This window comes from Apostichopus japonicus, chromosome 15 (genome assembly GCF_037975245.1).
Source record: "Apostichopus japonicus isolate 1M-3 chromosome 15, ASM3797524v1, whole genome shotgun sequence".
NCBI lineage: Eukaryota > Metazoa > Echinodermata > Holothuroidea > Aspidochirotida > Stichopodidae > Apostichopus > Apostichopus japonicus.
This window is the reverse complement of record NC_092575.1, coordinates 5,655,248-5,669,677: the sequence shown is the minus strand read 5'-3', so window position 1 is coordinate 5,669,677 and position 14,430 is coordinate 5,655,248. Positions and strand designations below refer to the sequence as shown.

At 37.0% G+C, this 14,430-nt stretch overlaps 2 protein-coding genes across 2 annotated transcripts in view; one reads left to right on the top strand and one right to left on the bottom strand.

Moving 5' to 3' along the window:
- The window catches only part of LOC139980606 (vacuolar protein sorting-associated protein 33A-like), a 20,290-nt gene extending 14,170 nt beyond the window's left edge, over window positions 1–6,120 (top strand). The window contains exons 11-14 of the mRNA XM_071992363.1: window positions 142–228; window positions 1,693–1,993; window positions 2,381–2,506; window positions 3,373–6,120. Coding sequence (XP_071848464.1) covers window positions 142–228; window positions 1,693–1,993; window positions 2,381–2,506; window positions 3,373–3,506 — 648 coding nt within the window. The 3' untranslated portion in view covers window positions 3,507–6,120. The remainder of the gene's footprint in view (window positions 1–141; window positions 229–1,692; window positions 1,994–2,380; window positions 2,507–3,372) is intronic.
- LOC139980607 (bleomycin hydrolase-like) lies at window positions 4,365–14,430 on the bottom strand. The gene is made up of 10 exons (XM_071992364.1): window positions 14,220–14,430; window positions 12,835–12,989; window positions 12,475–12,624; window positions 11,796–12,026; window positions 10,767–11,015; window positions 10,028–10,186; window positions 9,431–9,498; window positions 8,756–8,873; window positions 8,086–8,167; window positions 4,365–7,672 (listed from the first exon to the last, which is right to left on the bottom strand). Exons 1-10 carry the CDS (start codon window positions 14,224–14,226, stop codon window positions 7,506–7,508), a joined length of 1,386 nt encoding a protein of 461 aa, XP_071848465.1. The 5' UTR covers window positions 14,227–14,430; the 3' UTR covers window positions 4,365–7,505.

Sequence of the window (14,430 nt, the reverse complement as noted above, 5' to 3'; positions counted from 1 at the left end):
CTATTTTTGCCTTCTCTAACATAACCATGCCATTCATTACTATTTCCTGTCTTGTTGTGTAATATGTCTGTGTTCACATCTCGACCATGTCCTTATCAGAGTACATATTCTGTTCATCTATTTGTTGATTTTGTTTTGTAGGTTTTAAGGATCCTTTGTCTACAGTCTGTAACCAATGACGGCTTCAAACCAAAAGTGTTTGATTTCTACAGAAGGGAAATCTTGCAGGTAAGACCAGATGGGAATGGTTTGACAAACTTGTTAGTGTCAACTTTGTATAGAGAGAGTGTGTGGAAGTTTTATTTTAGGAGATTAAAGCAGCATTTTGCATTTTGTCACCGTTTTCCACTTTTTTGACAAGTCCATCCAGTTGTTTATATGTATCAATCACAAAACAGCAAACTAAGATATTAGCCAAGTTTTTCTCTGCCAAAAGCGTTAATTGGCGAGTAATTAAAGACTTTTTCAGATAATGAGAAAAGTGTCCACCGACAAATTACACATTTAATAATAATCGCCTACAGTTCCCCCAACCCACTAGTTTGAATTCAACCAATCAGAGATGCAGGTTAAGTTATGAGCCGTTGCTAAAAATAGATTCAAAACGTTGAGTTGGTAACTTGGTACAACCAGCGAGCTGGACTCTAACAGCTCCCTGGTACAACTGCCATAGACAATCTACACAAATCAAGCATGGTGTTGTATTATGTATTGGCCATTGACGTTTGTAAATTTTAAATAATCATATTTTCGGCGAGGTTTATTTGGATCCCAACGGAAAATATCTTCGAGAAAAACAAAGTTGAAATATGTAATTTTTTTGACTTTTATGCAATGGGCGCAAAATGCTGCTTTAATGGTTGAAGTGGGTGATTATGCCATCCATTGTTACAAATATCAGCATGCCATAAATGTAGTAAGCACATGAACATTTTCAAGTTTGGAGCTTGAAGCAAGTATGGTTAATGTTACCCCAAGAGCGCCCTCAATTATTCACTCAACATATTATAGAGAAGGGGACATGGAAAATATTGCATTCCTGAAGTTAAGGAAACACAATTTAAATTCAAATGATGCAACATATGAAATTCCTGACAGGAGAGGTTCAAACTATGAAATATACGCTGGGAACAATTGGTAATGCCTCAAGTATGCATCAAGTTCATTAAGTACAATTAGTTTTTGATGACTTGTGTTGGGGGATGGGTTGGGGGGTAAATTACATCAAAATACTAAAATATATCAGAAATCTGCAAGTTTAATAATGTCAGTAGTAATAAACTCTCTTAAAGCCGGCCAGTTGGGATAATATTCTTGTGCCAGTACCACTCTTTACTGTTCTCTCATATCATGCTTCAAAGCAAACATACTGACAGTACAAACAGTTCCGCACCTTTTGTCTAACATAGAAACAAATATTGCTACTGCTAAATATTTTCAGCACAAGTGTTTTCTGACTTTCTTAAATGTACCATGAAAGTGCAGTGTGTCAAAAAATTGGTTCCTAGAGTTCCTGTTTGACACTGCATTGTATCAACTTAACTATTTGTAACCACAATGTAACATAAGATGACGAACAAAGATATTTCCACTACATAAAATAAGATTCCTGAAAGCTTGTAAAGAGGATAAAATCAATGCACACAGACTATATCATCACTTTCCCGCGATGTCTTATGTTTCTAATTCCAGACTTACGGATTCCATCACATGTTGACCCTGAGTAACCTGGAACGGGCCGGACTGCTCAAAGTGCAGGGTAACAGGAGTTTCCCGGCACTCCGCAAAACGTTGAACCTGATGTCGGGAGAGGTCAACGAACTTAACCCTCAAGATATCTCGTACGTCTTCAGCGGTTACGCTCCCCTCTCCGTTCGTCTGGTTCAGACCCTGGTCGGACCCGGCTGGAGGTCGATCCAGGAGGTCATGAGGTTACTACCGGGACAGACGTTTGAGATCGACCAGAAGTTACCGACGGGAGTTGAAAAGACAAGTAAGTGTGGTGGGATTTGTGGTGGACGGTATGATGGTATCTTTCGGTCTTGCTTTACTTAGTAGCATGTGCCTTAAATAGTAATAGCATCTAATGTTCAGTCAGAATGATGGAAAAAGTAAAATAATAAAAATATGAATTTTAATTGCATCTGGTAATGGCAGTGTTGTGACTGATTCATTACTGAAATTGTAGGGATGACTTTGAAATGTTTTTTCTTTAGAAATGAAATAGAAGTTGTACTTCAAATTGCACTTCTTTATCAATGTTGGTGTCTAAAATGATATCATTGTACATAGTCATAAGTTTTACTATTATATAGCCACCATTCAATGCAGTGTCATCTCCGTCAGTAACCACTGGCTGGTTTATTTATCTTTCCTACAGGACCGATCACTCAAGACAATCACGGGGAACAATCCAAAGTATGTTTAGTGTTTTTTCTGGGCGGAGTTACGGCCGCAGAGATCGCTGCTCTGAGGTTCCTGTCACAACAGGAGAATAGCGTTTATGGTGAGTCGACGGCCTTACATGGAGAGGGTATAATCGGCTTCATTATTCCAACCGCACCTTGTGCAACATTGAACCTTGTATAGAAGGGACTAAAGGGAAGCATACTCCACCTTTATCTTTTCATGGCTGCCTAAATTATCTCACAATTTGTTCCATATTGGTGTAACTTGAGCTAGTTTACATCCTTGGGGATCAGTCAAGTAAATAACTCATTCTAAAACAAGAGACTTAAAAGCTCCTTTGGTCAGCAGTTGGTCAACAATGGGTTTTGTTGTCAAAGAGTGAACCATTTAGGCAACTTTTCAAAACCTGCCAAGTATAAATCCACATAACAACTTAATTGATCCACACTTCTACATCAAGAAGGAATGCTGCAGTATTTAATGAAACGGCTTGGTTCTTCAGCATGTCGTTGCTTGGACACTTTGCGTGGTTGTAATTGCTAATTACAAGTTTTCAAATTTTGCTTCAAATGAAACTTAAAATTAAAATTAAATGGTTAGACTTGAAATGAATACATTCTGAGGCTAGTTGAACTTGAAATTAGGTCAATGATTAGGGTGATAATTCAAGAAGTGGTCCAATTCCCCCCCCCCCCCCCTTGACTGAATGTTAAATCCCCTGACTGAACCTTCCCCCCCCGACTGACAATGGAGTTGAGGGGCTGTGCATACCACCATCCCCCCCTCCCTCCACCATTCTGTAAGTTATATGTATCCTTGACATGGTTATTGATACAAGGTGATCATGTCTGTTTTATACAGTACACATTATTTAAAATACTAATATCTATGGTCTCAAGGAAGAAAAATTATGCCAAAGTTATTTTGATGTTAAATGTTAATTCTTTTTCCATTTCTTCCCAGGCTCAACAGAATTTATCGTCGCGACGACCAAACTGCTAAATGGATCCAATTGGATCGAGTCCCTGATGGAGAATCCCATTCCGGTGCGAGACGACGGCAACCCAAGGTCATCCCAGCAGAGTAGACTTAGGTGAAGAACGGTGGTTAGGTGGATGCTAGTACTGATGGCATTGGTGCAGTACGTATGCAGGACAGGCGGAACCAACCATGGTAGTTATATTTACTGGACAAAGTACGCTCGAAAGGTATCACACACCTTTCTCCTACTATGTATATTTTGTAAAGTAAGGGAAGAGAAAGGTGTTCCTGACAGGAATGGGGATGGTGGGGGAGGGTGGGGGAGGAAGGGGGTTAAAAGACCTGGTAATTGTGGCCAAAGGTTATCTACGTAAACAATGTAAATCTACCAGGAAAATCAAAATTGCATCGGAGAAATGGTATAAAACTAGTGAATCTGTGCCGTTTGTCCATTTGTATTTTCCATGTATTACTCATGGTTTCCACATGACCTGGAAAACAGAAAAGTCTGGAAAAAGTAGAGTTATGGAAAAAACCACTTTTCCAGGTCCTTGAAATTTGGAAGAATTTCAGGAAAAATCCTCGTTTGAAGACTTTGTATATGATATGAATTACGCGAGCAAGGTTTTTAAGAAATTGAATAAGTCAGGCGTAAATCAAACTTTTGGGAAAGGATTATGTCCACAGCATGTCAACTTTGAGGTTCAAGGCTCTTTCAATGTCCCACATGCCAAACCCTAACGAAAAGGGTTAGCATTAGATTTTAACAAGAGTTAGCCATAATGTTAGGCTCACTATGGTTATTCTCTCATTAGGGCATCATTAATGTGTAGGCTTCGTGGTAACCCGTCAGACTTGTTTTGATCTTGAAAAAAAATAGTCTAGAATTTCGTTTGTTAAAAGAAGCCCATGAGTACTACCAGCTTATCATACTTTGACAAAATATATTCGAAAGAAAACAAACAACTCAGAAATAGTTTGAACAAACCTCCACATTTTTCATTCATAATCTTATATATACCAGAAAATACAGAATCTGTAACTATGAAAGATTCTTTTTGCTCCTTCTCACAAATGGCAAGGAGTGAAATCACAAAACTGCAAACATCAGTTTGTCACTTCATGGAATATCAACATTTTATTTCTTTCTTTCTTTCTCCATAAAAATTGTACCTTTTTTTTCATGCTGAAATACAGTTTTTTTACTTCCTCCTAGTCAAGATGTCATCGCCTGGTTGAGATCAACAAGACTAAATGCCGAAAATAAATGTATTGAAAATATGTGAAAGTAAAACTAAGAAACCTTTTTAAAATTATTTGAAGATTTATATCTAGGTTTGCCACGATGACACATTTCAAGGTTAACATCTAATACTAAAAAGAAAAGTTAAAAATGATCTCTCATACTTGTTATTAAAATTGATCCAGGGAAATGTATATTGACCTTTGAACTCCTATTTGTTCCATACCCCTTCCTCCCTCCCTCCTCTTTCCACCCCCCCCCCCCCCACAGTTAAGTTGGTAATCCAAAAAGATTGCACAAGGAAGGTTTTCTTGAAAATCAAGGACTTTTTCTCCATTTTTTCTAATCATGTTGTGGATTAACAGAAACACACAGGTGTAACAAATTGCCACCCTGATTGGTGGGACAGGTTGGTAAAGCCAAGCATATTCATTTTTCTTTGTCACCTTGTTGTACTTTCACAAGTCATTGTCTACTTTCAGCTCTTTTGAGACACATAAATAATCATCATCATTTTTTTTTTTATAAATACAGAGAGAATTATTACTAGAGTTGGACTAATAGTTCTATGACTACTTGATATTAACATGTTAATGTTGCAGCTCAATGATTGGTCCATCGTTAATCAATGATATTTACAAAAGGTATGAAAATCATTATACTAACTTTAGATGGAAGACATCCTACCACAAAGACTATATGAGGAATAACAGACCTATGCATATGATGTAATTAGAGTCATGGCTTTTTTACCCATAACATCTATAAAAAATATGCATTTCATATAAAAGAGGGAAGGGGGAGGAGGGCAATCTAGTATTAAATGTGTGAAATATGACCAAGGAAAGTGCTGGAAACTGAGGGACAATCATGTTTAAATTTAAAAAAAATATTTTTCTCAGCATAATCAATTAACGAATATATCTTAATAAAAGAGGAGAACAATAAACATTACCTTACACATTAAAGAAGATCACAGCAGTTAATAATGATACCAATAAAATAAAAGTAATAAAATAAAATGGTGAACTCATGTCATAATATATCTGCCTAACAATTACTTTTCATCATTCCAAAACAATACCTATACATGTGATATTTGCAAATAATATCGGTACCCATAGAACCTACCGAATCTGCTGGGATAAATGCCATTTAGGTGCTGCTTATATAATAGGGTTATTACACAATGAAATGCAAAAATACAAACAACTTTGTAGTCCACACATTTCATGTAATTATTAATCTTTTCCTTTGGAAACCTTATTGGCTAATTTTACTCTTTCAAGGTGCAATTTGTTTTACCAAAAGTTAAAAAATTTATGTTTATCATGTCTTTTTCCTTTAATGGTCGGGTGGTATGGTACCATCTACTGACAAATTGAAGGCAGAAAGTCTTTAAGGAATGCAAGCGTGCACTAATTAATGACACACTGTTGTTATATCATATTTATTATGTTTAAAAAAAAAGCAAGTTGTCCCTCTTATTGCTGATGTCTCATGCTATGAAGTTGTTGCACTTTCTTTTTCTACTCCCTTTTTCTTTTGTTTTCTTTGGGTTTAATTAAGAATAATTTTCTACTGTTTTGAATAAGCCCTGAGATTACAATTAGTAGAAAACACTAGAAGATGAATTTAGTCTTCAAGGATTTTATCTGGGGGGGGGATCTTTCTTGAATTTTTTTTGTTTTACTGCACATTCAATAAGAATACAATATATAATTTGAAACAATTAAACCATTGGCTAAGGTTGTACTTTAACTGTATGGGAAGTGTTACAAAGAAAGATGTACAGTCATTTCCAAAGGAAGATGTTAGTACTCTGTAACAACAAAAGTGGCATTGTAAATTTTATTACAGCGTTGAAAACCATGAAGATTTTTTTTTTAGTAACGATGTAGCAACATATACAGCATAAATTGCAGAAACTCCACAATGAATTTTGAAAGATGCATAGTTTTAAGCAAATATTTTTGAAAATCAACACAAAACCACCTTAACGATGATGATTCTGGTGAGTAATTGCTGCTAGTGGACCTGTTGCCCCTCTTTAAAATTATGCTAGAAAATTTGCTATTAAGTCAAATAATGGTCATTGGATCAAGCTCAAACCTGAACTTTTCCAGCTTCAAAGCATTTCCCCTGACTGCGACATTTAGTTCTCTGAATTTTAACATTCCCTTATCGCCCGGGAATACCTTAGACATTCAGAACCTCCATGGAGGTACTTTCTGTAAGCTAGCAACTTTACTCTGATTTTAACATTCCCTTATTGTCAGGGAATAACTTGGACATTCAAAACCTCCATGGAGGTACTTTCTGTAAGCTAGCAACTTTTAGCAAGTTAATGTCAAAGATGGGGCCAATAATGACAATATTTAAAAAAACAAAAAACAGTGAGCACATTGTAGTTAAAGAGGTTGTACACTCTGTACTGGATTTTATAATGATACATCATGGTTAGAGACATTGAGACCATTTCAGCCATTTTACTGGACAAAATGGCTTCTGGATTGGCAACATTCAGCACAAATTTCTTGTTTCTAAAATCCTTCTCTATAAAACCTAAAATGAAGGAGTAGGTCGGTGAACCATTCGTCAATCAACATATAAAACCCTCCATCTTTTTAAAATTTCAATGAGTTTCAACAATCATGCAGTGAGTTGAGAAGACCAAGGAAGGGGAGGAGTTTGGGGGGATGTCGGGAGGGGTAGGAAAGGGTCAGGTACTATGTTGGTAATATATGAAACTTCACACAGAAAAAGACCAATCTATGAAAATCATCACCATTAATACTACACCTTGCAAATTGAAATTAAAGCTCGCTATCACAGAACGGGGTTTAATTCCGAGAATTTTCCCCGTCCCTCCCTATAGTTTAGCAGGTAGTTCGGCCAGGGCGCCCATCGGATCCCAGGCTGGAAGAACCACAGGGTCTTGGTTCTGCACCTCCAGGACCTCGGCAGCGAGGTGTTTCTTGTCCACGATCACTTCATAGACAAACTCGGAAAACCAGTCGTCGGACATGATGAGATATCCTGCGAAATACAAACAGTGATGCGTCACGGAGTGTTGTCACAACTTGCCACCACTCCAGTCAACCAAATGTCAAGCGCAAGGTCACTCAAGTAAGTTTGTCACCTTCCCCCCCCCCCTGCCCCATCCATAGAGATAGTACACAATGTACACATAGAACACAATGTACATAGTCCATAGTACACAATGACTTCAGGCACAAAAAATCACAGGCAATGTCTAAGCCTCGACCTAATACTCGTTACAACTCGGAATACAAGTTCTTGAAGTGTTGTTGGAAATTATTCATCGACCATTAGATTACGCCAATAAAACACCGGGTAGATGTCTTGCCGTAAATAAAGTGAGTGGTGTCCATAAATATTGCAAAACGAGAGGACAAAATCAAATCAAAGAAGCCATTTTGTTTTCCTACCTTTATCACCACAATCTTCACCCCAAGAGTTCTCCACTCTCCATTTTATCGTCCTATTGCCGTTGGGGGTCTCTCCTTTGTTCTGAAATTAAGAAAACCATGACCATAACATCAAAAGAGCTTTTTATTTTTGCACTGCACACAGACATGTAGGCGATAGAGGGTCAATTGATCTAGGCCCCCCCCCCAAAGCACAGTGGGCCCCTAGGTTTGGTTTTCAACATTTTGAGCCAACTGATGGAGAACTGCCTTTGGAGTAAGATAGCCAGGCAGAACTTGGTGGCTTTTACATTTACAGCCGTGTTAATAGTTCAGTTTAGATGAAGTAGGGTACAGGCCCCCAGCTCTCACTCTGGAAATGGGTCCATTAAACTAGGGCCCCCAAAGTACAGGGGCCCCCTAGAATTGGTTCCAACATTTTGAGCCAACCATTGGAGAACTGCCTATGGAGTGAGATAGGCAGACAGAATGTGTGTAAAGTCCAGTTTAGATGAAGTAGGGTACAGGGCCCCTGCTCTCACATTTGAACCGGGGCCCCTGATACCCTAGCTACACCTCTGGCTACAAGATACATTCGATACTAAACAGACTGAATAACAACAAGACACACTTAAACAACACAAACTAGACTTATTAAATATAATACATCTCTGATAGATGGTGGGTTTACCTCGAGTGAAACACCTGTGAATACCATCGCATGGGTCATCAGTGATTCACCAAAGAGCAGTCTTTTGGCCTTGTCAATGTTTCGTGTGGTTACTCCAAACACGAGGTCATAGTTCCTCCTGAAAGATGAAATGTGTCCAGTTAAGTCTCTTATTGGTTATTGTCTAAAAGGTATTCACTTACAGAAAGCATTTCCAATTGCTGTAAAGTCTGGACTTTCTAGACAATTTTCCATCTTTTCATCTATTTGTAAGGGCATAATTGTAATTTCTAAATATCTGTTTATAGAGTGTTATCTGTGACTAACCTGTCCATAAAATTGATGGGTTTGGTTTGTAAAAAAAATTTTGTTCAAAAAAAAAAAAAAAAAAAAATCCATTTTCGATTTGTTTAATTGTTTGATTGTTTAACGCTTTAAACAACTCAAATTCAAACATAGAGGTTGACTTAATTTCAATAATACTTTCATTTGTTTAGAATTTACCCTGTTAATTATATAAAAGGCTCATTAATGTAACTGGGCAATCTACTACTAACTCTATCACACAGGCCGTTATTAAAGTCAGCACCTCACAAGCATTGAATCATAAAAAACAATTGACTAACATCAGGCATTGTAAAGGAATTTCATTTAAAAAATAATCTTTTGGTCTGAAAGTCTGGCTGGTATACTCACACATTGAGATCCAGGATGCCAGTCTTACCACTGTAGTGTTTGCCCACGTCACAACCGAACCAAACAGACTAGAAACAGGAAGATGAAAGTTTAAAAATATGATGATCAAAAAATTAAATAAATAAAGATGAGAAACCAATAATTTGAAGGAGAAGAAAATTGAGTTAAAAGGAAGATAAGTAAAACAACACTTCTCGTAATGAACTATCAAATTTCACCAGAGAGAAATATTGAATGGAACAAGCAATCACTAAATACAATTATATAACACAGCAATTTGAAACTATGCAAGTTCTTTGAACTTATTTGTAAGAAATAAAACACAAACACCTGGCATGCATAGAAATTCATATGATACTATATAGTTTACATGTTTTAATTTAGAATATAGGCACTATTACAATTATTGTTTATCTTATTGTTTATCTCTAAAGAATCTCTATCGTTAAAAAGATCTTTCTTATCTGGAACACCTTCTCTTTCAGCATATGCATGTATACCTCCACTATGTCTCCCCCTTCCCCATACCCTGCCCCGACCAGTCCCTCCCTCATCTCAGCCAATTAAGAGCTTTGGAATGATAAAGGGAAGCTTTACCTCTCCCTCCATTAGAGTAGATGCAGCGGCCGCTTTCAGTACTTCGATGGGCTGGTTGTTATAAAACGTCCTCTGTCCGCCGACCACATTACCCAGGTACTCTACGGTGTAACCTTTACCGAAAGGGCTGTTCGGCCTCGGGTCGTTGACGAGACATATCTGCGATAAGAGAGAAATGATTAAGAGAAGTGAGCCCTCTATTGAAATCCCTGATCAACGATCTGGGCTGTACGGCTGGTGAGTCTTGTAGATTCGTATCCAGTTCCAATACATGCTCTCTATGGGTTTGTATTTGTTTGTATTTTGGCAGGGATATGCACTGTAAAAAATCATTGCTTCAAGTGAAATATTTATTCCCCCTACACCAATAGGCTTGTTTCTAGTATCATAATATCTGTTTTCTTTGTTTATATCCGAGATCCATGAACTCTTGTATAGGCTTTGTACACTAATTCTCTAATAAACGGATCTTTATGGACACACTGTATAAAAAAGTTAATATTCACAGTGTAGCTACCACGAGTTGCGATTTAGCAGTTGTCTATATAGGCTAGAATATCAATTACAATGACAGACAGTCGGTAGGCGGGTTAGTTAATTGTCTTACAGGGTACTTCTTGAGTAGAATAAATTTCCAGTCCAGGATATTGCATACAACCTTACACCCCCTGGTTGCACTTAATTTTGGTATATATCCTGTAAGTTCCAGTATTTTCTTATAGTATTTACAAAGACTTACTTTGTCCTTCATGTTGAATACTGGTTTCACAAGCTGTGAGTAGAAATCCTGAGGTGTGATTGGCCCGACCACTTTATGGTTTCTGGTCTTGTCGTAATATTCCCACGTGAACTCTTTTGGAGGCGTCCCAAGGAGGATGGCACAGATCCTGAAAGCTTCTCCGACCATCCTCTTAATCTCCGCTTGAATTTCATCATCAGTGGCTTTCCTCTCCACCATTTCATAGAGTATATGAGCGTACTCTCTGATCTGTGTGAATGACAATCACAAAAAGAAATTGAGTAACTCAAAGAAAAACAGGAAGATTAGAAACACCTTCTACCATAACACATCATACCATAACAAATCATACCATAACACATCATACCATACCATAACACATCATACCATAACACATCATAACATATCACAACATCATACCATAACACCTCATACCATTACACATACCATAACACATCATACCATAACACATCATACCATAACACATCAAGCCATAACACACATTATACAATACGATTCACAAGACAATACACAATGGTATAATGCATAATATGATAGATGACATGATATGGTGTAATATGTGATGTGAATGAAGCGATATATGTAATGTGATGTTAGTGACATGACACATGTGATGTGGCACAACATGCGATGTGATACATATGCTGTGAGATAGGTGGTGTCATATGTGGTTTGATGTGACATTTTTGCGATGTGATTTGATACGTTAGGCGATTTGGGAGGTGATATGTGATATGCAAGCTGAGGAAATGTGAAGTACATTGTATCACATCACAGTATCATCATTGTATCACATCATTGTATCACATCACAGAAATGTGAAGTATCACATCACAAATCAGGTGATGTGATGAGTGTGATGTGTTATGTGACATGTAAGATGCTGTGAGACATGCCAGGTGCGACGTGATGTGACCTGTGGTGAGGTATCAGGATTAAAGTTATGGAAAGTAACCAGCTCTTGGTCAATGATAACACAGAATGACAACCATATCAAACAAAACTCACCTTGGTATTTAAGAGTCCATTCAGCCTCCGAGAGGCGTTTGAACTGTGCGATTCAGGGAAGCATTTCTTGGGCATGACTCCGTACTTCTCTATGAGGTTCACCAACATGTCCCACTGTCCACCATCGTTGACCGGGTTGGACAACAGGTAGCTGACCAGACGACTATCGACGGGGAGGTTTTTCTTGAAGACGTCGACAAAACTTTGAAGGAAGTAGTTGGTTCTCTCCACCTGTACGTGTAAAATAGAAAGACTAGTTTATGAGAAAGAAAATATGCTTTGTTTCGGCTCAAAGATATTATGATTATTCATGACTAGTCAACTTTTATCTAAGATAATATTAAACATGAAAGAAAAATATTTCTGATTGTCTGGTCACATGCGAGTAGTGTAGTGTTAGGAAAAGTGTCTGGATGTCTGAATGACAAACTCTTTGTAATTGTAAAAGTAAACAAATTAAGAACTCTGTATAAATTCACTGTCTTTTGTAGAAAAAAGACCTAGGCAATTGTCTTAGTTTGTTCAACTGCAATCTTAGTAATTTAATATCTGGTAGATTGGTTAAAAGCTCTGAAGACCGACGGCCTAAAACAAACACTAATTTTGTGCCATTTTAATGTAAATACAGGCAATCAGCTCTGGGATATTTGTTATCAGAGTGAAGCTTACTCCAGCCTACCTTATCCCAGAAGAATATGTAGTTTTGACTGAACTCAAAGTCATCGATATTCAGTTCTTTCATAAATGGCAGTCTCATCACGTTGAGACAGGCGAAGATCCAACATCGTCCTGAACTCCGTTGGTTTGTGACAGGTTTGACCTCTGCGACCTTGATATTTGAAACAATCAACAAAAGGAGTATATATATCAAAATATCATGAGTATATCAAAATATGAGCTGAAAATCATGTTGCTATTGTCATGAAAGATATTTATCCCTTGTTTTTCCTTTTGTCATGAGGTTAACTCATCCTTTTCACTTTCACATATCTGATAAAATGTCAGAAGTTATAATATGATCAACAAATCAAAAACTTACCTTGTGCTGAAAGCAGTGATGGTAGCTGTTCAAAATATCTCTATTTATTGAAACTTCTAAAGGATCAAATTTGACAGCCACGCTTTGTGCCAGTAAATTCTTTGAATCAGAATAAAATTCCTTGGAATATTCATCAATCTGGGATTGCGTTAGTTCTGAAAAAGTGAAACGATAGAATGAGATTTTAAAATGAATAAAAATGTATCTTATTAAGATTTTGTAACTATTAAACAAAGTTACAAAGTTATATGATCAATTTGTTTTATATATTGGAACACATAATAATACATATATATTCTTCTCACATGCTTTAATACAAAAGCGTAAAATTATGCTTGATTCGAGAATAAGAGTCAATGCAATTGAGCAAACTTTCAGCACAGCTCTGATGTTCAGAAATTCAGCTCTGTACATATCATAAAGACCATGTGGTCAGTAATGTAAGATGTTGACCGTGCGGTCAAAGTTAAACTTTTGCAAATCTATTGTTTTCAATCCAAGATTATTTTTGGCTTCTAACAGGTTCATAAGCTGCTGGTTTAACATAATTTAGCCAAAGTTGGAAAGAATTAATGCAGGCAAAGTTTCATCTTCTGCAGTTTTCTAAAGTTCACAAAGTATGATCTCTACCAAAACTGAATGTATGTTATTATCTCTATCTAGATGCCAATAAACAACCTGAAACTCTCTTTTTATGGGGGATTAATTTCAGACTTTTGTTTATGATGATATATTTATGTTCCTTTTCAAGGACAACGGTAATTACAGTCTAGCTGATTTTGTTGTGTGGTTTAGTTCCATTCTTCAACTATATGGTTTCATCAATGTTTTGATCAGATTCTGTCAGAAATAGAAAGAGTTTCACTAGTAAATGTCACGGTTATCTGCTCAAAATAAAAAATAAAATTCGATAACTTTACTCATGCATTGAATTTAATGTATAATATCTCCTTAAATTGGTAGAATAATGTACGGTGGTGTCTCAAAATACAAACAATGATGTTTCCTTGTTTCACTGTGGCAATTTTGGCCGCTTCTGTTCAGCCTTGAAGATTAAAAGCGCCATTGAAATAGTGGTTACAATTTGACTTGAGAACATGGCAACTACAGTGTCTATCACTATCACTGTATCAGTGCAACTAACAATATAACAGTATAGCACAGATATATAGTAGGCTGACAATTGATCAGAAATGACTATTCTGAGTTTGTTTCGTGATATAATTTCATCCCTCAGTTAGGTGGTACGTTACATCCAGGTTTGCGTGGGTAATCAGTCGCCTGGGTGTGTATGTCCAGGCTTGGCCTAAACTAGGCCTAGGCTATGGTTGCGGAAATAAACAAACTTTGGTCAGACTTTACTGTACAGTAGCCTAAATACTAACCTGTCATTTTTTTGCATGTATTTTTTGGTAAACTGCAATCAGCTAAAATTCGAAGTATCCTCTCCCCGGAAAGAAGGCAGTATGATACGTTTTACCGGCCTCAACGTTTTGCTTTGTTTAATCTTAGGACTTCGAATGAGAAATTTAACGCCGGAACATTCGCTACGTTATCTACCAATTGTGTAACTTACTGTGTGATGAGTGATACATC